The sequence below is a fragment of the Bacillus rossius genome, assembly GCF_032445375.1.
Source record: "Bacillus rossius redtenbacheri isolate Brsri chromosome 9 unlocalized genomic scaffold, Brsri_v3 Brsri_v3_scf9_1, whole genome shotgun sequence".
Taxonomy (NCBI): Eukaryota; Metazoa; Arthropoda; class Insecta; order Phasmatodea; family Bacillidae; genus Bacillus; species Bacillus rossius.
The window spans coordinates 9812901-9838264 of record NW_026962012.1 but is presented as its reverse complement, the minus strand read 5'-3'; the positions used below and the strand labels follow the sequence as shown (position 1 = coordinate 9838264).

The following is a 25364-nucleotide window of genomic DNA, read 5'->3' as shown; positions in this document are numbered from 1 at the left end:
GTCGTCGTAACATTCCAAAATTATTTAACCTAACTATTTTGAAAGGTACTGTAAAAGCTATGTTACACTGTCAAACTTTCGCTTCCAACAGCTTATAATATGTTGTGTCAAATAAAGTTGGAAGGTTATGAAGTTACAGAAAATGTTCTAGGGCAGTCATGTTTATTTGTCAAGTTGGATTACTTGAGTTTCCATTAAATACTTCGAATGTAGAACGAGTTATAATTCATAAGTTGGATGAGATCAGCCATGCCTAGCGAAAATGGAAATTACATCCGTTTCCGTCACAACGAATCCTTAATATGGCAAAGAACACATGGGTAATTAAAGAAGATAAAAATGTCAAAATAACTAAAAAATAATGTTAGTATAAATGTCGTATGTAAAATAATGTCACATATAAAAAGGAGTTTAAGTGTATAGAACTCTTACAATTTCAAAAGATTTATTTAACTATGGAAAAAGCATTAACATGAGTTAAATGATGGAGATTAAAAATTTAATAAATGCACAAAAATCATAACGCAAATTCTAATTTTTCAAACAGCAGTATGATGGGTAATTTAATTTTAACATGAGATTAAAGGAGAAATATTTAATAACAAAAAAATTCATAGTTTAACATGAATTAAAACATATTTGAAGTTACCTGGACAAATTAACTAAATGTAGAGATTTGGAAGCCATTTTCTGTTAAATATTACCCTTCCAAATATATTCTGAAAGTGATTGGAAACAAATAAGTGAAAGTATGACAGGACCTTAAGCAAATGGTCGACTATGTCAGAGCATAGAAAATGAAGGGGAAACAATAGAACGTGCCGCCAAATGCTGCTGACCACTCACCGTGAGAGACGTAGGCTACTGCGGCTCCAGGAAGCTCGGGCTGAGCGGAGTGGTGTGGTTGCCCTGCCAGTACAGGATAGCGTGCCTTCCAAATGCTTTTGACCACTCACCGTGAGAGACGTACTGGGGCTCCAGGAAGCTCGGGCTGAGCGGAGTGGTGTGGTTGCCCTACCAGTACAGGATAGCGTGCCTTCCAAATGCTGTTGACCACTCACCGTGAGAGACGTACTGGGGCTCCAGGAAGCTCGGGCTGAGCGGAGTGGTGTGGTTGCCCTACCAGTACAGGATAGCGTGCCTTCCAAATGCTGTTGACCACTCACCGTGAGAGACGTACTGGGGCTCCAGGAAGCTCGGGCTGAGCGGAGTGGTGTGGTTGCCCTACCAGTACAGGATAGCGTGCCTTCCAAATGCTGTTGACCACTCACCGTGAGAGACGTACTGGGGCTCCAGGAAGCTCGGGCTGAGCGGAGTGGTGTGGTTGCCCTGCCAGTACAGGATAGCGTGCCTTCCAAATGCTGTTGACCACTCACCGTGAGAGACGTACTGGGGCTCCAGGAAGCTCGGGCTGAGCGGAGTGGTGTGGTTGCCCTACCAGTACAGGATAGCGTGCCTTCCAAATGCTGTTGACCACTCACCGTGAGAGACGTACTGGGGCTCCAGGAAGCTCGGGCTGAGCGGAGTGGTGTGGTTGCCCTACCAGTACAGGATAGCGTGCCTTCTAAATGCTGTTGACCACTCACCGTGAGAGACGTACTGGGGCTCCAGGAAGCTCGGGCTGAGCGGAGTGGTGTGGTTGCCCTGCCAGTACAGGATAGCGTGCCTTCCAAATGCTGTTGACCACTCACCGTGAGAGACGTACTGGGGCTCCAGGAAGCTCGGGCTGAGCGGAGTGGTGTGGTTGCCCTACCAGTACAGGATAGCGTGCCTTCTAAATGCTGTTGACCACTCACCGTGAGAGACGTACTGGGGCTCCAGGAAGCTCGGGCTGAGCGGAGTGGTGTGGTTGCCCTACCAGTACAGGATAGCGTGCCTTCCAAATGCTGTTGACCACTCACCGTGAGAGACGTACTGGGGCTCCAGGAAGCTCGGGCTGAGCGGAGTGGTGTGGTTTCCCTACCAGTACAGGATAGCGTGCCTTCCAAATGCTGTTGACCACTCACCGTGAGAGACGTACTGGGGCTCCAGGAAGCTCGGGCTGAGCGGAGTGGTGTGGTTGCCCTACCAGTACAGGATAGCGTGCCTTCCAAATGCTGTTGACCACTCACCGTGAGAGACGTACTGGGGCTCCAGGAAGCTCGGGCTGAGCGGAGTGGTGTGGTTGCCCTGCCAGTACAGGATAGCGTGCCTTCCAAATGCTGTTGACCACTCACCGTGAGAGACGTACTGGGGCTCCAGGAAGCTCGGGCTGAGCGGAGTGGTGTGGTTGCCCTACCAGTACAGGATAGCGTGGCTTCCAAATGCTGTTGACCACTCACCGTGAGAGACGTACTGGGGCTCCAGGAAGCTCGGGCTGAGCGGAGTGGTGTGGTTGCCCTGCCAGTACAGGATAGCGTGCCTTCCAAATGCTGTTGACCACTCACCGTGAGAGACGTACTGGGGCTCCAGGAAGCTCGGGCTGAGCGGAGTGGTGTGGTTGCCCTGCCAGTACAGGATAGCGTGCCTTCCAAATGCTGTTGACCACTCACCGTGAGAGACGTACTGGGGCTCCAGGAAGCTCGGGCTGAGCGGAGTGGTGTGGTTGCCCTGCCAGTAAAGCCGCTCCTCTTGGATGGAATTGGACATTATCAGCACCGTTATACCGAAGTAGCCCTGGAACATGAGAGCCAACGCATTTATTAACATCAAACAAATCACACATAATATTAACTTATTTCAAACATGATCCAAACAAAGAGAATTGTTGATATATTTAATCCGCTAAAGATACACTACATCAAAAAAGTACGCAAGTACTGGAACACTCACAAAACATAAAAGACTCAAAATATTATAATATGTCTACATTTCCCACTTAAACGATAAAAACACCAGGAACCAACAGTTTCTTTATTAAATATATAAAACTACTGGAGCTTTCAATCATTTTTTATTTTTTACAATTTTTATTTTTAAATTGACAAGCTGTTTTTAAAACGCTACATTTCGAAATATTGAAAAATTGCGTAAAAGTTAAAAATATTATTTGTTCATTCAATTTATAAATGAGTGTGCATAAAAGTTTTAAAATAAATTGACAGTAAATCAGTTCCATGAGAATGATTTAACAATTCTAGAAAAATAATTTTAAAATTAAAGTTACAAACAATAAATAAATTCATATTAGACAGTATTTTTTTTTTCGTATCATCAATAATTAGGTAGTTCAAAACAAATTAACTTAAAAACCCTAGTTATAAAATAGCAAAAAAGTATTTTAATGGCGTTTAAGAAGAATGCATTTATATACTTTAAGGCGTAATTTTGGAAAACTCCAATAAAGGGAACAGCTGCTTTGGAATGTTCTACTCGAGTAATCCTTAATATTAACCATACCACCTCGTTTTGTTTGTGTTAGGATATTCTAAGGACATTTACAATCTTAATATTAAAAGCATTTTTTTACTCAAAAAAAATTGGTTGTCTGTAAAGTCGGTTTACGGACGATAGTTTAACGTGACAACGTCATAACAAAACATTGATGAAATGATTGATCCAGAAGAAAAGGAAATATCATATACGGCCTGAGATTGAGCCGTAATAGGTTTTTTGTAACCAAACCATTTAGGCATTAAAAATATTATATTCTTTGAAAAATAATTTTTTTTTATTTTTTCTATCATTTGTATGATAAAATATTCCTCTGCACACTTTTATGAATAAAATTGAATCATTTTTATTGAATGATCACTATTTTGTATGGATACAAATAAGTGAAATTAAATGTGCAATTTAATTAATAAATTTACTTTTATTTGCATTCATTAATTCAAATATATTTATTACTTTTGAAATGTTGTGTGCGCGGTTTTTATTTTTACAAGTACAAAAGAAATTTCGAAGTTGCCGGGATTCGAACCGACATCCTTTGATTTAAGAGTTAGCTACGCTAACCGCAAGCCTACGAGACCATTTTTAAATAAAAACCTTTTTCAGATGTCATATAAAGATTAATAAAAATTTTGTTCACGATAGGGGAATAATATTATTTCGTTTTTATAACACAATTTGATAACAAATGCGCATACCAAATACACCAAACTTATTTATAATGTGTTACAATATTTTTTAAAACGTTTTGCAAAATATCCCTGGTGTAATTTGAATTATTATGTGTAACTGTAAAACACCATTGTTGGTTCAAAATGTATTTGATTTTTCAACATTACTTTTAAATAACCGTACCGATTGTGCTGAAAATCGGTGGACGATCGTTAAATTACATAATATTAATAATTCAAACGACGAAAATATGATTGAAAAGTCAAATCGATGGTTATTCCAATCGAGTGGAAGAGAGATGCCACGCATGCGTACAATGAGCAAACAGGACACATCCGTAGTTGGACATCCGTAGTGGGACATCCGTAGTGGGACACTTTTTCGTGCGTGCAGCCGGCGTTCATCGATTTATTAGACGTTGTCACGTCAAAATACTCTTGTTACCCTTGGCATTTAATTTGTTTACAATTTGTTTTGTACTAGCGGTAGTGCTCGTTCTTGACGGTCATCGCATGGCGTTCTGTTGCACTAAGCTCTGCATTCATCTATATTGCTATAAGTATTATTGATACACAACGTATGATTATCATACAGTTGGAAGCTAAACAAAATTTATGTTTCTACTTTAATAATTTTGTATAAAATTTTTAGTATAAACTTGCATGTCCATATTTGTATTTCTTTTGATATCAAATCAATTCCACAACAATAATAAGTAAATTTCTGTCAAAAATCAATAACAATTATTTTCATTGAAAACTGATATTCCAAATTCAATTTAAAGGGTTTAATGAGGAATTAGAAAATGAGCATATAAACTAAATATTAATTATTGAAATTTTATTTTAAATTACGGAAATCTTGTAAATATACTTATGTTGCTTTACTTACAGTCATAGGAAAGTTTTAAAATAAAATTTTAATTTAAATAAATTTTTTTAGTAACAAGTACACATAAAAAGTTAATTTATTTTACATCAAAATAAGTTATCAGCGCTCAAAATTTTATATTTAAAATAAACTATATGTAGTTAGTTACTTTCATTACTTTCATAAATGTATCAATTTATTATGTTAAACATTAATTATATAAGTACAAATATACAACGAAGAAAACATAAATTTACAATCCTTGGCTTGTGTCTTCCTGACAACCTTTACACTTTAATGGAGTGTCGTTGGATAGAAGTTTTCTCTTTATTCTGAATTTCTTTTTTAAAAAATGTAAAGTTTTATCTATGTGTTTGTAGAATTATGTTTTAACAGATTAGGTTTAAAAACTTCTCACTTTCAAACGCGTTGCGCTTGGCGGGTCTTGCTGTTTAACGTCCGGTCAAAACATTCCCTGGGAGTTGCAAAGCTTCTTGAATTGCATTTCGGGTGTGCATTAGAAAAAAATTTTATTTACGTCAGCTGCAACTCGATTTTATAATGCGTCCGTGTTGCCTTCTCTTCTCCCGTTGATCGTCCGCTGGGAAGAGGAGGGGGGGTGACCTACTTCCTCCCCCCCCCTCCTCGCCAACTCCTCAGCAGCGTCGCACCACTTGAGACGCGTCTGCCGGAGACGCCAGGTCGTCTTGAGGAATATTTACTATTCGCATTGCCGTCGCTTCGGGGTCCGTGTTTCTCACGCCGGCTCGCCGGAGAATGCACCCCCTTCTCTCTCTCTTTCTCTCTCTCTTCGTGTACCCCAGTCCCTCCATTTTACTTTCGAGCGGCATCGAACTCCTATTTTGCCTGCCGCCGGGAGTGCTGAAGGACTCGCTATCTTCCCCACGTCGATCCTGGTTGACGCGTCCCACTGCGTCACTCTCGTCCGCTCCCACGAGACAGCTCTTCCCCGTCCATCCGTGTTGGGTCTTGGGCCGTATGTGATACCTAGAGACCTGCGAAATTCGCGGTTTCATTTCGTGTTATGCTAAAATTCAAATAATTATACCTTAGTGTTGCTTCTGTCATTGGTCCACTGTTAATCTGGAGGACTGAGGGCCAATTAGAGACCGTCAATCATAGAAGTGTCGAATCACAGGCCACCCAGTCGAGACGACTCACAAGTCAGCAGCCAATGAACAGTTGGCATTTGCCCGAGTGTGTAGAGGATATTGGACTCAATCCTGGAGGTCATTGAACCCGCGAATTTCACGGGTCTCTAGTGATACCTAGAGACCTGCAAACTTCGCGGTTTCGATGGCCTTCAGGATAGACTGCACACGCCCCTGTACACTCGGGCAAATAACGCAAGTTCATTGGCTGCCGACTTGTAAGTCGTCTCAGCTGGTTTTCTCTGTGATTCGATCCTTCTTTGGTTGAGGGTTTATAACTGGTTGAGATTCGTCCAGATGAAGAGTAAGCCAATAGCAAAATTATCTAAGAGGTATATGTGTTTGAATTCTAGCCTATCACCGAATGAATTCGCGAATTTTGCAGGTCTCTAGTGATAGCATCACTGAATGTTTCGACGTTTGACATTTAATCACAGTTTTTTAGGGTGTTTCAAATAACTCGGGAACCAATGTCAAGATCGATTTGATAGTACAAACACTATAATTGTAGACTGTCGTCAAATAATGCGAATTTGACATATTCCTAATGGTTATCGAATGAAATCGAAAAAAAGAAGTCAGTGCTGGCTTTAATCAGAAGTGATGATCTAATATCTAACCATCTTGCATATCTTACTATCGCCCTGCCGTCTATATAAAAAAAAAATCCCAACAGGTGCAAGGCACGTTGCGACGGGGACGCACCACAACGCCGAAATACCACAACGCCGAAAAATGTAATTGCAGTACTGCCAGTTAGGTTAGGTTATATTACGCTAGGTTAGGTTAGGTCAGGTAAGGTTAGGTTTGGTTGTGGTATTTCGGCGTTAAGGTGCATTTAAGAAACACACAAATTCATTCAGTTGTTATTTCGGCGTTGTGGTACACAGCAGTTTTCTAACTGTTGGCGTTGTGGTCAATTTTGACATTCGGCGTTATGGTATTACGGCGTTGTGGTAACGACCCCTCGTTGCGACCAGCACAGCGGCGGCAGTAGCACAGTAGCAACATACGACGCCATGTTAAGAGCACCGTAGTTCATAATTGGGAACATTCGACCACGAAGCTGATATGCGGTAGCACACACGAACTTGCGTAGTTTCAGGTGCGCTGAGGGTGAAATTTTGGTGAGTAACGGAAATGAAATAAAGTGCGCGCGCTACACGAACGGAAATATATATAATATGACGAAGTCTACGATGCGCAAGTGCGTTTCTGCTATAACCACCAACGAGTTGAAGTCGTCCAGATGGCCAACCGCGTGTGATTGAATTAACCTGTGTATATTCGCGTACGTGAACATACATGGAATCGTACTAAGCGTATCGATGTGCTAAATAAATATATGTGATAGCAAAATCATCTTGGAATACATTTTATAATCGTTAACTAGCACAAAAATTAATAATCACAAATTTAAAAAAACGACGTAATCATGGAATTACTCCATTAATAATACAGTATTCTTCGCCTTCTCTCGTTGTGTCTGTGTGTTCCAATGGCTTGGTGCGTAATTAACACATGAATACTAACATACTTTTTCAGTTTTTACACAACTGACTGTTGCATTTGTAACACTTTATTTTAAGAAAAATATATCCTCATTGTTTTTTTTAATTATTTATTTTAGAAATGTTTTATACATAGGTCAGTATGTTGTTTCAGTTATTTTACAATAGGAAGGCGTATAACTTATTTATTTGATTATAATAAAGTAACATTAACAAACACTATAGAATTATATATAAATAATGGTTTGTGCTTGTTCTTTTTTTCATACAAATCTACATTTTTAATCTTAATTAGATGCAATTTATCGCACAGAACCTTTAAAACAAGAGAAATGTCATTATCAACATTATACTTCACAAAAACCACAATTTCAAATATTATTGATATATTTATGCAAACAAAACATTTCAAAGAAGACAAAAATTACTGTCTACATCTGAATTTAAATGAAAAAAAATTCTAATTCTACCGCTATTTTTTGGATTCGAATAAATATCTTGGAAAAAAAAAGAAGCATCCTTACATTGTTTAATGGTTGGACAATACAGAGTACTTCCGCTTAAATTTATAGCTACTTACGTGCATTGGGCTGTAAAATATTAATCTTTTTTAAAAGCTATGTTACCAAATTTTCATAAACCTTTGTAAATATTAATTTCAAAACAATTAGAGGTATTAAATTAAAACGAAGTATAACTTCCAGCGCGAATACATAACGTAACTTTTTGATGTGTAAACATTTTAGCTCTCAGTATACGTCATTTAATAGGAGTAATATCGTGAAAATGGAATGAAATCGATGAACGAATATGTGACACTTATATAGCGAACCCACGTGTAACAACATAAAGCCGTATATAATAACATTAGAAAATATTGAGGTAAATACCAAGCGTATTGGTTTGCCGAATGCAAATTTACAAGAGTGAAACTACCCCGGAATATATTTGGTAGACTAATATAGTCATAGTAGAAATTAATCTGAAGGAAAAAGATACCTTAGAAAATTAGCATTACAATGATAATAATACACATTCTCTTCCTATATTCCCAGTTGGCTTAAAAGCACATCTGTATAATGCACACTAGTTAAAATGACAAATGGACTTTGCTCCAATCCCGCCACAGGTTTTTTTAAACTTATTTAAGTAAAATGTAAATAAAATAATATTCTATAATAATGTTGAATCAGCTCAATAAGATTAAAGTTTGTTTGTAGAAAGTATTTGCGGACAGATTTCAGTTCTTTCAGCAAAAACAAATGTACAAACATAAAATTAGTTTTATATGTGTTTATAGAAATTTCAGGTCAATAATTAGGTAATGCCATAGAAGAATAACTTGTTACGTCTTTGAATCTCTATAGTATTAACTGTTTACTCAATTTTAACAAGATATGCCGTATTTAAATAAAATTTTCTTGTCGAAAATCAAATCAAATGCCGGGATATATTGGACTGCAACATTTAGGATGAACAATACTTAAAAATGATAGCGCCACCTACGTAATGCCATAGAGAACCACCAGTGTGGAAAATATCTTTAACGCCATGTTTTTACCAAAACAATTTTCCTGTCTAATTAATTATTACAGGTATATTTCAAGTTCCCATTATATTTTGTTTTGACTTTTCAAGTTTACAAAATGTATTCCAGGATAGTTTCACTACCATATACAGTTTACTAATACGCCTAGTACATCCTCCGATGTTCGCAAAACAAGCATGGTTCATGTTGCACACGTGGTTCCGCCATACTGATGACTTCGGCTCGTGGCTATAGCAGTTTCTGTATGCATTCACATTGGACTTTCAACATTTTAAGTTTCCGTTGTGTATCGCACGTTCATTACATTGCACTTATGTTGCGAATTAAAATATCAGCTTCGACGTTCGTAAAGATGTTTAACCTCAGAAAGGCAGGCGATGATAATTCCGGTCTAAGGGGAAATGTCACGTGTTCACCGTTGAGATTTTTACTGCGACGCGCTCGGTACTCCTGTTGTTTGGCTATCCCCGAAAAATAAATAGTAGGCCTACCATCTTATTGAACTAGAAATAGAGTTAGGTTTAAAAAAGAGGAAAAAATTTCACCATTTTAGTTTCTAAATTAATACTTTTCGTTTATTTATCACGCTTGGTGTTATTTTTAAGATTTCTACTCTAAATTCTGTGTCACATTTTCGTATTATAAGTGTATTTGCAACACGAGAACACACAACGTTGCTCATTAATGATGTTATTTTTTTTAATGCAGGGTGAAAAATATCCAAACATAATCAACAAGAATTGAGTGAAAGGGAACGACTGTAAACAACAACAGCACAACCAATATTGGTCAATGAAAACAGTGTAAGCGGTCAACTTTCCAATTAATGTAAAAATACCCACCCTTGCTTGATCGATGAGGCTGCAGCAGTCTCACAATGTATGTGGCTGGATATGGCCTTTATATTTTCACCTAATGTGATTTCGAAAAAGCAGGAAAACCAAAATCAGGATAACTAAAATTGCACTGAATAAACTGTTAGTGGGCCACCCAATTTTTTTGTGTCTCCGAAATTATAAGATTATTTGTGTTCACATAAACATAGTTTTATAATGTTTACAGTGTGGCTTGTAAAGGACTTAAATTTATTTTTCTTCGCAATATAATGGTTTTCTTTGAATTTCATAAATGAGTTGTTATTGTCTCAAAATACTTAAGATGGTCTAAAATGGCAAAAAAAAAAATTTATGGTAGCCATGAAACTGTTTTATTTATTGGCAGGATTTGAATCCGTGCGCTTCCTAGCATAAATCCAGCGATTTGCCATAGTGCGACCACAAGGCGCACAATGATAAGCAGCAAGGCGTGAAAGCAGGCAGGAATACTTTTCAATGGCCGATTAAAAAAAAATTGAATATCACAACGAACTTTTTTTGAGAAGTGATGGCAAAAGAGGCGCCCTATTGTTCATTGCTGATTCACCCCGTCGTCTCCGTTCCATAAGATTTTCTTTTCTTCTACGGGATGAATTTGCATTTGACTGAAAAACTTCCACTGCATTTTTATCACAAAAAAATTACTTATAAAAAATCACTACGACAAACTGTCTAAAAACATTTCCCAAGTTTGGTCTACGTCTTTGAAGTTGGAAGTGAATAAATGGTTTATTGCAAATAATAAAAAAATTGTTTGAAATGTAACTATAAACTTCTTTGTAATTTATAGTTGAAAAAAGTATTTCATCGACTACAAAAACTGGTGGCTACCATAAAATTATTTCATCAAAATAATTGGAGATTACACCCTTATTACCGATTAACTTAAGTAGTATAGGAATGGGGCTTCTGGCACAGGATTCAGGTTGTGGTGTGTGGTGGGGTCAATGACCGACCGACCTCTGACGTCACGGCGGCCATCTTGGATGACCTTGAACTTGACCTTTGACCTTGACCTTGACCCCGGCGGCCATTTTGGATCCGCCATCTTGGATCCGCCATCTTGGATGACGTCATTTTGTTTTCTCGAACTTTCCACCATTTTGATTTCCGCCATTTTGAATTATGACGTCACCGTTGCAATTTCCGTTACGGCCGCCATCTTTAACTTTTTTATTTATTATCCGATTTTAATGAAAATTTTTTTAAAATTTATAAAAAAATTCAATTAATAAAATTTTAATATATTTTTTTTAAAAATTGTACTTTTTAGACACGGAGTTCGGAGTCCTCGGTTTGAACCCGACGAGGTCAAAAAAAATTAAAAATGGCGACAGGCTCCTTCCTCAATGACGGCTGCTGGTAGACTGACTTACCCCCACCACTTTTTTTCAAAGCATATATATCGTCACCTAGTATGACGTCATGTCCGCCATCTTGTCTTCGATGCTGGAGACCACCATCTTGTTTTCGGCCGCTAGAGTACGCTGACGCCATGTTAGTTTAACTCTTACCCGCTAGAGTGCAGTAATCATTTATTATTGCTGTGACACCCGCCATCTTGTCATTTGGCCGCCATCTTGAAAATCCGTAATTATTTAGCTAGAAATTCGGGAAAAGTTCCAAACTTCATTAAATAAATCACTCATTAATTTACATATTGATTCGATGGATTCCTGTCCTCGGTTCGATACCCGATCGATGCAATAATGTTTAATTTTATGAAAAAAAAACAATAACTTCAATAAACCATGTTCAACATTCTTAAAGAGACTTTAAATCCTCTACTACCATCATCCTATAAGCCATCAAGACCAACATATTGGAAATTCGTTATTTTAATGCTAGAGATTCGGGAAAAAGTTCAAAATTCATTAAATAAATTTGTAATCTATATACTGACTGATTAGATCGACTAAGCTCCTTGGTTCGATCCCTGGATGATACAATACAACTTTAATTTTTAAAAAAATACCAAAAAAGTGACAGGATTGAGAAAATAAAAAACACCGCAAGTACTTTTAAAAACTTTTATTACATACATTCTAATCTACTACAAGTACAAAAAATAATACACAGACAAATTACTAAAGCCTTGTGGATTTCTCGATGTCTGCATCTGCCACCCACGAATTGAAGCGAGGTGGAAAGCCCCACCACTTGACGTAGGACAGTCCATTTCTTCGTTTTATAATCTTCTCCACCAAGTACATATCAGGATACAACGTAGGCTGAATCTCTTCGGCATAGAAGCCGCCACGGATAGGTTTGTGGTCCAAATCTTCGAGGTAGTAGGTCCTAGGCTCTGATTCACGAACATGTGTCACACGGAAAAGTTCGGGACTCCAGTTCGCAGTGAAACCTTTCTCGAAGATACCTTTCTGCTTGGAGATTCGCACAATGTCGCCGACGTTAGCTTTACGCTTTCGTGGATCTTTCTTCTTCGTGTTGGGAAAAACTGTTTGAAGCAGGCGATTATTCTTTACGTCCTTTGGCTTCATTTTCGTGGTAGAATGCACAGTGGAATTATACTCGCTTATTAGTTTCGGCAAGATGTCAAGCCACTTGTAATTTCCGTTAGCCGTGAACTGCCGCCACATCTTGGAACGCAAAGTTCTGTTAAACCTTTCGACAACGGAGGCTTTGACGTTACTAAATGTAGAGTAGTGTTTGATGCCATACTTCTTCATCAAAGCCTTGAAGGTCGCATTGTAGAATTCTTTCCCGAGGTCCGTTTGCAGGTGCGACGGTACACGTCCATCACGCAAAATATTGTTCATGGCCTTGGATACGTCAGTTGCAGTCTTTGATTTGACAGGTCTAGCCCAAGCGAACTTGCTATAAACATCGATGACTGTCAACATGTACTTGAAACCTTTATTCAATCGGGAATACGGTATCATCTCAACAAGGTCCGCCTGGAATAAATCATCAATTCCACGAACTATGACTTTGCGACGAAGGTATTTCCGTCTAGCAGGAGCATGAAGTTCGCGAGCGATTCCGGTTCGACTCATTGTATGTAGCCGGCTTCCTTCAGTTCTTCAAGTATGGAGACTATTTCGTTGATGTGCGAATAGTTTCCTACACTAAGCGATGCATGTAGAATTCTAAGGCGATCAACTAATTCATTAGGGTCATCCCAATATACATAGTCAAATGTCTGACCACTTTCTAGCTTTTTTAAACCTTCGCCATGTATTGTTAGTTCACTGAAGAGATTAGCGAGAATGTCCATTTTTTCATGATCTACGTCTTTATATACACCACTATCTGGATCGTTATCGCGAAAATGTGCATTGGTTAGCTCTAGCAGTTTTTTGTACTCTTGTAAGTCGTTGTGAGAATATCCTTTAGGTACCCTGCGAAACAGCAATTCGTACAGACCCGGAGTCCCGCGCGTTTTGAACTCTGCTACGCGCACGATATTTCCTGGTAGAAAGTCTATTTCTTTAGCACCGAGGAACCATTTATTATGTTTTCTGTACACTCCGTAGGTCGTGTCATTATTCCGGCTCGTAAACGATATCAGGTATGGTCGGACCATTGCATTAACTTGATGTCCCTTTTTCGGTATTTTTTTCTTGTGCATGGACTCTGTACTTGTTAAGTCCTCTTCTTCTCGATCTGGTTCATACTTTCTCTTCTTTACAGTCGGCATTTCATCTTCAACTTCTGTCTTCACAATGAAGGCTGGTTCTTCCTTGTTTTTAAGTTCGTCGAGCCGACTAGTGATTGGTTTAAATATCTCCTCATTTTCCATCTCACGTGCAAGTCTGGTTCGTCTAGCAAGTAAATATTTTTCGCGAACAGACTGTATAGCTCGATGAAGGTCACTGGCCAGGTCCGACATTGTACTGGCTGAAAACTTATTGCAAGACCTCCTTTTATACTTTTTTATTCGTTCGCAGAAACTTCTTTCTTGTGTTTGGCCAAATCTGAATTTGTTGACGATTGAGATAGTGATGCTTTCAGACTACTTTGAAAAGTCCTCAGATCGTCCCGTCTTTGTGCATTCGAAACTTCGATCATGTCGCGAATGCGAGAATCCGAAGCTTCCACGCGCTGGTCTATGGCTACGAGGTACTCAAGTAATTCCTTTTTCACCCCGTCTATTTTTTGAGCCAGTAGCGAAATGTATTTGCGGATAACGTCGTCATGAGACTTGAGAGCAGTACGTAAGTCTCGACTGCTACGACCGAATTTCGAAATGCTATGACTCATGTTTGGTGATAAACTGATCGAAACCTCGTCTGTACCTGCCCTTATATAGAGGCCAGTCTTTGACTATAACTAGGAATCCGTGTTCTTCTTTCCAACACAAGGAGCACATGTCTTTGAATTCCTGGAATGTCATGTCGGTGTTTACGTGATCATCATAAGCGTGGCGTAAATTAAGTTCGTCCATGCGAAACAAAACTATGACATTTGCGTTGTCTCGTAGGAGATGTTTTGGAATACGACTGTACGTCTGACACAGGTAAACGCAGTCTACCTTGGCGTGTCTGCCCATGGAAAAGTACTCTTGTATTATGCCTTGTTTCTCGCACATTACATCGTCGAAAACAAACACGGAATTGGCTTTTGCTTCGTTTGGAGGTACAACATCGGTATTATCGCTAAACGGAAAATACTCCAGACCATCCACAGATCGTAGAACAGTTGCTAGGCGCTGGTACTTTGGCTGTTGCAACGACTTGGAATACAAGTAAACGTTCTCGAACCGAAGACCATTTGGTTCCTCCAGTAAACTCAGTAAAACACACGTTTTACCGCAGTTGGACGGACCCGCCATTATGCAACGTACGGCAGAAGGCAACAGTAAGCCATGTCGTGATTCACGCGCACTAAATACATCGTCTTGCGTAATGCGCACGGGCAAACACACGTCTTGCTTGACGACCTGCATTGTACTAAAGTAATTGTATAAAATCAAACACATTTATACTTTCTGGTCAGTTGTGCGTAATGACTCGAAGAGGTAAGAACAAAAAACACATCGGCGCAGGACTCGTGAACTCTCTGATAAACAATCTACCATTCGAGCTACACATTCCCGGCTACAGATTTTGCGGCCCCGGCACGAAACTAGCGAAAAGGTTAGCTCGCGGTGACGTGGGCATTAATTCTCTCGACGAAAAGTGCAAGCAGCACGATATCGCATATTCATTAAGCAAGGATCTGGAATCCAGGCACCGGGCCGACGAGATATTGGCACAGGAAGCCGAAGATATAAGTAAATCGTCGAACGCGGGACTAGGAGAGAAAATCGCAGCGTGGGGCGTATCTAAGATCATGAAGGCAAAGACGAAATTAGGACTGGGTGCTCGTCGAACCAGCTACATCAAGTCAAAGACTAACTCACGCAAGACCAAGAAGCGCAAGATCGGTGCAGGCGTGCAAAAAGCCAAGCAAAAACTACAGACTCTCGACAAGAAGATTATAGGAGGATTTCTTCCTTTGCTTTTGCCTGCATTGGGTGCTCTCGGAGGCCTTATCGGTGCAACGAGCGGTATAGTGCGGGCAGTCAACACTTCGAAGAATGAGCGCAAGCAGTTAAAAGAAGCACAGCGACACAATGCCAGCATGGAAGCCATTGCCATCGGTAAAAAAAACGGCGCAGGACTGTACTTGCATCCTCACAAGACAGGACGAGGCATGAGAAAGAAACGTGTAAAGAGAAAATCCTAAGTTCCCTACCGAAACGACCGCTCACCAACGTAGATTTAATAAAGTACGCACGCAAACTGAAAATACCAAATTTCCGCGGCGTGTTTATGCGAGACACTTTGCCCAGCAAGCCAAAGACACGTGAGTGTGCCATAATTAATTTAGACACGTCGGCGGGTCGCGGCACGCACTGGGTGGCGTACATAAAGTCTGGAAAAAAAGCAACTTACTACGACAGTTTTGGAAATTTACGCCCTCCGCCCGAACTGCGACAGTACCTGGGCCGGTCCACTACGTTGTTTTACAATTACGAAACGGAACAGAAGCCTAATCAAACAAACTGCGGACACTTGTGTCTTCGCTTTTTAACAAACAAAAATTAGCTGACAAATAAAAATTGCTACTTAAAGGTTGTGCAGTGATGTTAATTTATTAGTCATGTCGATAACACTTACCCTGACAGGTCACGCATCTGAGCTGCGGGTGGTTAATTTCCCGCCTCTGGATTTAGACGGAGAATGGTGTATCGGACTCGTAGATTTTCAAACGTATAATGCCATACCTAATATCGACGAAGAAAATTGCAAGATCTGCTTCCTGAAAAGTTATGGGACCGCTCATGAAATACGGTTACCTGTTGGCTCTTACGAAATTGACGACATTGCAAATTACATCAGGGATATGTTACCACAGGATGTAGACTTTCAACTGCGTGGAAATCCAAACACTCAAAAAAGCATTCTAACATGCAGTGAAAATGTCGACTTTACGAAACCTGGCACCATAGGTACGATGCTCGGATTCGAATCAAAGGTTTATGATACGGGAAGAACGTACGAATCTACACGCGCAGTAAACATTTTGCCTGTAAATGTCATAAGAATAAACTGTAATTTGGCAAGTGGAACGTATCTCAACGGAAGACTAAGCAACATGCTGCACGAGTTTTCGCCGATGGTCCCGCCAGGATATAAACTGGTTGAAGTACCGCAAAGTATCATTTACGTTCCAGTCGTCGTGAAGTGCGCACACGAAGTCGTCGTCCGAATCGTTGACCAGCGAGGACGATTGGTGAATTTTCAAGACGAAGAAATTACATTACGTCTGCACTTGAAGCAATGGGCATAAAGTTCGTAACACCGAACAGTTATAAAAGAAATCGTATTGGCGTGAACAAGAACAGTTCTCTACCAGACATCGGTGCATTAACACCTGACAACATAAAGTATCTTCTCAGTATTGGACAAGTGCCGAATAAATATGGAAGACGAAATCCTCAACGTGGAAGATCCGGTCATTTTTGATGACAGCATTACGAAAATGGAATTGCACGAGTACCAGCCTTTCCTGCTCGGACCGTACGCACTACCATCGGAAGTACGCATTGCAGTACAGCACCAAGATATTTGTACTTTACCTTCGCAGTCATTTCTACGTATAAGAGGCACGCTTACAAAAGCGGATGGTACGCATCCGACAACGACGTCAATATCCTGCAATGGTATTCTTCACCTAATCGAACGCATTACTTATGTACTCAATGGTGTCGAGGTAGACCAGACGAGAGATGTAGGCATAACATCTGCTATGAAAAATTACCTTTCGCTCACGCCAAATGAACTGTCTGCTGCAAAGATGGCCGGTTGGGCTCTCGAGGATGAATATAAGCTTCCGGTTTATGCCGAAGGGAAGTTCGAAGTTTGTGTCCCTCTGTCCATGCTTCTTGGATTCGCTGAGGACTACAAGCATATAATCATTAATTCGAAACAAGAGCTCGTACTGCTTCTAGCCAACACGCACATTAATGCAATTGTCGCCGCTGCAGAAAACCCTCAAGATGTCTCGCTAACACTACAGTCTATCGAGTGGATGCTGCCCCACATCCAAGTAAGCACCGTTGAACGAGTCAAGATGTTGAAGAACATAGAAAATGGCAAGAATTTCGATGTGCCATTCCGATCCTGGAGCCTGGAAACTTATCCTGGCTTGCCTCATAGTCAGCGTATCAATTGGATAGTAAAGTCCAGCTTCGCTACGGAAAAACCAAGATACATCATCGTCGGGCTTCAGACCGGAAGACAGCTCAATGCAGGAGTAAGTCGCTCCGTATTCGATAACTGTCAAATACGTAATGTAAAAATATTTTTAAACAGCGAAAGTTATCCGTACGTTGACATGAACATGGACTTTGAAAGTGGAAGATTCCTTCTAGCATATCAAATGTATGCCAAGTTTCAGCAAGCTTACTATGGGCGGAGTCAGTCACCGATACTGAGTCCCGACAGTTTCAAGAACAAGGCACCGTTAATGGTGTTTGACGTTTCCAAACAGGATGATCGAATAAATTCAAACATCATCGACTGTAGGATCGAGATAACGACTAGCGGAAATATTCCACCAAACACCTATGCTTTTTGTCTGATACTTCACGATCGGCTTGCTTCGTACAATTGTCGAGACAAACTTGTGAAAATTCTGACATAAATACTGTTTCGTTTTCGATAATAATTTAGTTACGACCGAGCATTGCTAGCGACAAGATGTACTGCAACCTGCAAGGTTTCCAGAGTCAAAATGGATTCGTGCTCAAGGAAATTAGCGTCACCTCTGGAGACAAGACTCGAACCCGCAGCTTCCGACCTCCGTATCCGTGGAAACTACTAGACGAAAAAAGTAAACGGTCGAACGAATGGTTATGTAAATACTATCACGGACTAGAGTGGGACGAAGGAAAAATTCCGTACCACCAAGTGAAAAACACTATTGGAGATTTACTAGTTCAAAACGAAATAATCTACGTTGCCGGACCCGAACAGAAGAAATGGCTACGAGAACTGTGCGACGTTGGAGCAGCTGAAATCGTAGATATACAGACCGACTACGGCTGTCCTTCCCTGCGCAAGCTTAGTGCAATATACGACATGCAGCCATGTGACAAGTTTGAACGTGTCTCTGCCTGTACAAACTCGCAGCTAATGCAGAAATGGCACACACAATATTAGTAGGAGCCTGCATATATAAATGGCGTACATACGTACGTGCCTTCAGTTGACGTTCGACCTGCAAGAAGATGTTTACGTTTCATCCTGCTAACGTGTACGTGAGCGCAAGACCTAGCTTCAGCAGTGTCGAGTACAGCTACTGGGATTCCGGATATCTACGTACATATACAGAAACCTGTGATGGAGGTGCTCAGCATTGGCGGTTTGCGCACTTTCCTGTGTCCTACGAACCGACTCAGCAGCTGGTTGCTTGTTGCGAACCTGGAAACTGTGCCGTCTATCACATGAGACCACACACAATCCTTCCTGCTAGCATCGTTGAGGTAGTCGCCTCGTCTGCATGTGCAACACCAAACATGAGCGTGTTGCAACCTGTTGCGACCTGTGATGCTTCTACGCAGACGCCCAAACGGTGTGTGTCTCGTCGTCGCAGTTCAGGCAGTGAATCTGTCCCAACTAGCACTGAGCCAAAGCCCAGGCGTAGACGTGGTCACAGACGTCATCGACCATGTCTTGTCGGAGTTGTCAACGTCACAGAAGATGACCAGCTGGAAACCTGTGTTCCTGATCCTGTGGCCTGCGAACCAGTTGGAACCGGAGTCAACGAACCAGTTGGAACCGGAGTCAACGTGTCAGTTCGTGCGGCATTAAAGACTGTGCTTGTAAAAATGCTTGATTCCTTAACCTAATATGTATTTGTGTACTTTTTATAAATAAATGTGTAAAACTGGAACTCGTGTGTTTTTTATTTCTACAATTTTTAGGTACCTAATAAAAAAAATTTTAATACAGACATTATTTTGACTCATGAGGTATACCAGTAGACCACGGGTATATAAGCGAGGTTCAGACGACTGGACCCGCAGTTCACCTCTGGTCGCGGTGCAGTACGGACGTGCTCTCTCCATTAAGTTTCGTGAGGTTTAGTTATGTCGACCGGAATAGAATGTTTACCGACAGCAGCGATGATGGAGTCGGAGATCCCGATACCATTTGCAGAGGAGACCACGGCAGCGGAGGGCTCAATGGCTGAGGTGTCGACAGCTGTGAAGATCCCGATACCTGCTGCAGAGGAGACAACGATACGTGCTGTTCCACCATCAGCTGAAGTTTCATCATCAGCAATGGATTCTTCAACTAATGAAGAGCGTACATCGCATCAATTCAAATATTGTGGTGCATCAATAACCTGCAGTGGGTTTCTGACAATCTCTCGAGAGACATATAAGTGCGACAAATGCGATAAGGTTTTTTCGCATTGTAACAGTCTGGACAGTCACAAGATTATGTGCATAGGAAACGAATCAAGTGATAGTATGCTTCCATACCATCAGACATCATCATTTATTGCCTTACCTGAGGCGATAGTCAACAAAAGAGCAGTAGTCAATTGCCAAAACTTCAAGGACCAGTTTTGTTTTAAATGGAGTATTTTGGCAAGATTTGTCGAGGGAAGTCATCAAAACCGTGTTGATAAGAGGTATTATGCTTTGGAGAATAAGTACAACTTCGATGGACTGTGCTATCCGCCACCGTTAAATCAGATAAAAGTTTTTGAGAAAAATAACCCTGAAGTCTCAGTTAATGTGTATGTGCTAAATGAGGATAATAAGGTGTGTCCGATTCGGGTAACCAAACAAGAAAGAAAAAATCATTTCGATTTGTTGCTTGTGACAAGTGAAGGCGGTTCTGCACACTACTGCTACATCAAAAACTTCTCCCGACTTGTGAGACCCCAAGTTACAAAACATCAACATAAGATTTATATGTGTAAGATGTGCTTTAAGTATTTTGCTAATCGACCTCGAAAATCAGGACTCACAGCTATACAGTGTCTTGAACAGCACAAAATTAAATGCGGAAATAAATCTTAACCAAGACTTTAGTAATTTGTCTGTGTATTATTTTTTGTACTTGTAGTAGATTAGAATGTATGTAATAAAAGTTTTTAAAAGTACTTGCGGTGTTTTTTATTTTCTCAATCCTGTCACTTTTTTAGTATTTTTTTAAAAATTAAAGTTGTATTGTATCATCCAGGGATCGAACCAAGGAGCTTAGTCGATCTAATCAGTCAGTATATAGATTACAAATTTATTTAATGAATTTTGAACTTTTTCCCGAATCTCTAGCATTAAAATAACGAATTTCCAATATGTTGGTCTTGATGGCTTATAGGATGATGGTAGTAGAGGATTTAAAGTCTCTTTAAGAATGTTGAACATGGTTTATTGAAGTTATTGTTTTTTTTTTCATAAAATTAAACATTATTGCATCGATCGGGTATCGAACCGAGGATAGGAATCCATCGAATCAATATGTAAATTAATGAGTGATTTATTTAATGAATTTTGGAACTTTTCCCGAATTTCTAGCTAAATAATTACGGATTTTCAAGATGGCGGCCAAATGACAAGATGGCGGGTGTCACAGCAATAATAAATGATTACTGCACTCTAGCGGGTAAGAGTTAAACTAACATGGCGTAAGCGTACTCTAGCGGCCGAAAACAAGATGGTGGTCTCCAGCATCGAAGACAAGATGGCGGACATGACGTCATACTAGGTGACGATATATATGCTTTGAAAAAAAGTGGTGGGGGTAAGTCAGTCTACCAGCAGCCGTCATTGAGGAAGGAGCCTGTCGCCATTTTTAATTTTTTTTGACCTCGTCGGGTTCGAACCGAGGACTCCGAACTCCGTGTCTAAAAAGTACAATTTTAAAAAAAAAATATATTAAAATTTTATTAATTGAATTTTTTTATAAATTTTAAAAAAATTTTCATTAAAATCGGATAATAAATAAAAAAGTTAAAGATGGCGGCCGTAACGGAAATTGCAACGGTGACGTCATAATTCAAAATGGCGGAAATCAAAATGGTGGAAAGTTCGAGAAAACAAAATGACGTCATCCAAGATGGCGGATCCAAGATGGCGGATCCAAAATGGCCGCCGGGGTCAAGGTCAAGTTCAAGGTCATACAAGATGGCCGCCGTGACGTCAGAGGTCGGTCGGTCATTGACCCCACCACACACCACAACCTGAATCCTGTGCCAGAAGCCCCATTCCTATACCTACTACTAACTTATGTGATGTGTTTTTTTTCCTTTATTTTATTTTTTATTTTTTCAATTTTACGACAGTGACAAGTTTTGTTGTAGTTGCAGAATTTGTTTAGTCAAATTAATTTAGACGCTTAATGTTATATCCTGAATTAAATTATTACCACTCTACTATTTTGAATAAACAAGTTTTTTTTAAAATTATATATTGGTAGTCGTATATCAGCATTGGAAAGTATCACTTAGGACTTTAAGTAACTTTTTTCGTGATGAACTTAGAGACGTGGTTTGTCCATAGAAATTAGAGTCGTATTTTATACGGCGGAAGGATGAAACATTATTTCCTCGGTCCTGCACTCGGAGGTGCTGGCCGTTGAGAGATATTGCGCTGCAGTAGCATTGGAATATCACCTCGCTCGCGGATGCAATATCCCAAAGTGCGTGCATCTTGGAACCTGAACAATATGTGCGGGATGTGCACGCGCGGAAATATTGCAGGAAACCTTTTTTTTTTAAAAAAGCAAAAGTGTAACGTCATTATAACCATATATGTTTTCTGAGAGATTCTTCTTAGCGTCTGTAGCAACACATCCAGTGTGACAGAGAATTCTACTTATAATTTTAAAGATTTTTATTGTTCTTTAGTGACTCGGCATTGCATAATCATAATGGATGAAATAAGTTACCTATCTCGTACCTAGCAATAAGATTTGTAAGTAATGAAAATAAAAACATTTTGTGTCAGCATGACAGGAAATAAATTATCTACTTAAAGTTTTAAAATGTAATATTACAAAACGGAAAATAATAACATAACAAAAAATGAAATTTTGCTTTGACAAGTTTTATAATGTTTTTACGGTAAAAGATTTTTTTTCTGTCTCTCACAAATTGCATAATTTTTTTGTGTTTTATCAATTACATTATCACTTTAAAATAAACTCACTGAAATTAATTTTGTTTCTCTCCTTTCAAAATATGTACACAAATATGATTATATTTTAATATTTAATTTCAAAATGTTTGTTCTGACATTTTTCTGTATCAAATTATATAATTAAATGAAGAACAAAAAACTAATCCTCTGAAATAGATTGGTAAAGTAGGATTTAAATAACAATAATAACACAAATAGTTAACATTTTATTAAGTGGCTATGCCAAACACAAAGCCATGCAGCATTTAAATAAAATGTTTGAAAAATAGGCAATCGTATTTTGTTTGTAATTCTTCAAAACTTATAATAAAAATATTTAAATCATTAAAAAAATTGTGTAACTAGAAAATTTCTTTTGCGTTCACATAAAATGCTAAAAATATTTTTTGGGTATAGAAACTGCGAAGGAAAGTGAAGGAAAGGTTTTGATTAATCGTTTGTAGAGTCAAAAAAAAATGTCTATAGAATTATTCGTATAATATGGCAATAAAAATTTTAACGAATTTATTATCTCCGAGTATTTACGATTTTAGCTTAGGTTTATTTTTTTGAAACTTAAACTGCAGGGAATTGACAATTTTTAAAAAATTGTTTTATGATTATTTTGAACTGTTTATTACACGGTGACATCTTAGACTGGTAGTTTAGGTGTGCGTTATTACAGACCTGTAATCGAAAGTGAAAATAAAATAATGCATTACCCATATTTGAATGCCAAAATATTTATGTTGTTCAAACCATTTTGTAACATTTCTTTTATATACTTAATTTCGAATTATGTGTTAAATATAATTTAATTGAAAACAATTTTAAGGAAAATTTTTGATGTAACATTCGCCTGACTTATTTCATATCATAGATAAATTTTTACTTAAATCTGGAATATTAGGGGTCTTGATATTTTTAAGTAAATAATTGTTGCTCCACCATAAAACTGGCAATTGTAATGCAATTATTTCGTTGAAATAATTAGATAGTAACGCCTTTAATTTAATAAATTCTTCGTGATATTTTTTTTACCACTTATTTCAATGATATCACTCCACGACAGTGAAAAGTGTCGCAGTGGTTTTAGAACTTGTTAGATAAAATTTATCTATATGCTTAGAGTGAGGATCATATATATATATTATAAATATTGTAATGCCAGTTTTGTTACTATTGTAAAACTTATAATTACTTTATACCATGAATATTTTAGTTTTCTAAATATATTCCAGGATTGTTTCACTATCATAAAGATTCATTTGGTACACCATTACGTGTATGTCTCTAATGTTTACGAAAGGAACTATAAACAGTTTTATTATATGACGGAAAACAGTCGTTTATCTTGAAATAAAAACAACTAACGAAAGCCTTGAGAAGCATTTCAGACCATAATTTGTAAAATAATTTTTCTTTTGAACCTACAGAAGAATTTTGTCGATAGAATTCAGACTCACGCTTTATACAAGTAGAAAAAACATAGGTTCCCCACCCTTCTTTCCGTAAATTTTAATGGGTCCATTGGGAAAGTAAGCTAATAGCATACCATACTAATATTTCACACTGTTGGTTTTTAATAGACGAATAGCTACAGCCTTCTTAGCCATTATATTATATGTTTATTATATTGTCGCGGTTCAAAATTTTCCAGGGTTTTTGAAATCAAATTTGGGGACTTTACTGATGGGACTCTGTGCTGGGCTGCTCTGTTCACTCGTCGGCACAGGTGGCGTGACCATGTAATTGGGGCACGGGGCTGGCGCGACGCGCTGCTGGCTTGCAGATCGCACATTTTTTTTTTGTAGTTGGTTTGTTCGGCCGGCGCTGGCGCGACCACTGGGGCGCGCTGTCGTAACAGGCCGCGCGGTGTGGCCTGCAAGTCTGGGTGGAGGGGGTAGCGTGCTCAGCTGACCTGGTTAGCTGTTTGTAAATTTGGTTTCAATAACCAGGGGATTGTACTGGTAGGCGCGGCGGTGCGCGGAGATTTAAGCGGAAGTAAAAGAGAGGTCGAAGCTCACTTTGGCAAAGGCCATGCCTCACGTCAGTGATAACGAGTAGCCTTAGTTTATAATATCAGTTGAAGCTCACTCAGGCGGAGGCTATGCCTCTCGCCACAGTAATAACGAGTATCTTAGTTCATATTCAAGGTAGGCTTACTAGTCAGGATGTTGGCCGGAATGGTAGCTGGTTAGTAGAGTCCAAATTTGAAAATTTAAGTTAGTTCGGCTTTTCAAGAGCAGGAGAGGCCCCTATGTTAGTTATAAAGTGACGTATGAAGAAATGTTCAGCTTGTATAAAAATGTGAGTAAAGAACTATCTTTTCATAGCTGTAATGATAAATTCTGGTTTTAGATGTTCTTAAGATAATGCATTAGAAATGATTAGGGAATAGTTTGGTGAAGCTCTTTCTCTCTTTCTCTCACTTGTATGGTCGTTTAGTATTTATCACGTAAGTTATAACTGATGGATAGTTGATGTGAATTTTAATTGTAATTTTAATCATGATCTGTAAAGACTGCCTGTTCCTTGAGACTGATATTGCATATTGGAAGTTTAAAAACCAAATACAAATCATTTAAAAATAAGTGTTAAGTTATTTTTAAAAATCTCCTTTAGTTTATCTTTCACCAGACATCCCATACGGGATGACTGACGTTTCGATCCTAGAATGAAAACTATTTTATCAAG

General features: G+C 39.0%; 1 protein-coding gene across 5 annotated transcripts in view; it reads right to left on the bottom strand.

The window, feature by feature from the left end:
* Nucleotides 1–25364, bottom strand: part of LOC134542610 (uncharacterized) — a 668259-nt gene that overhangs the window by 214172 nt on the left and 428723 nt on the right. For all 5 annotated transcript variants that reach the window (XM_063386987.1, XM_063386988.1, XM_063386990.1 and 2 more), the window contains exon 2: nt 2532–2655. In XM_063386987.1, coding sequence (XP_063243057.1) covers nt 2532–2655 — 124 coding nt within the window. The remainder of the gene's footprint in view (nt 1–2531; nt 2656–25364) is intronic.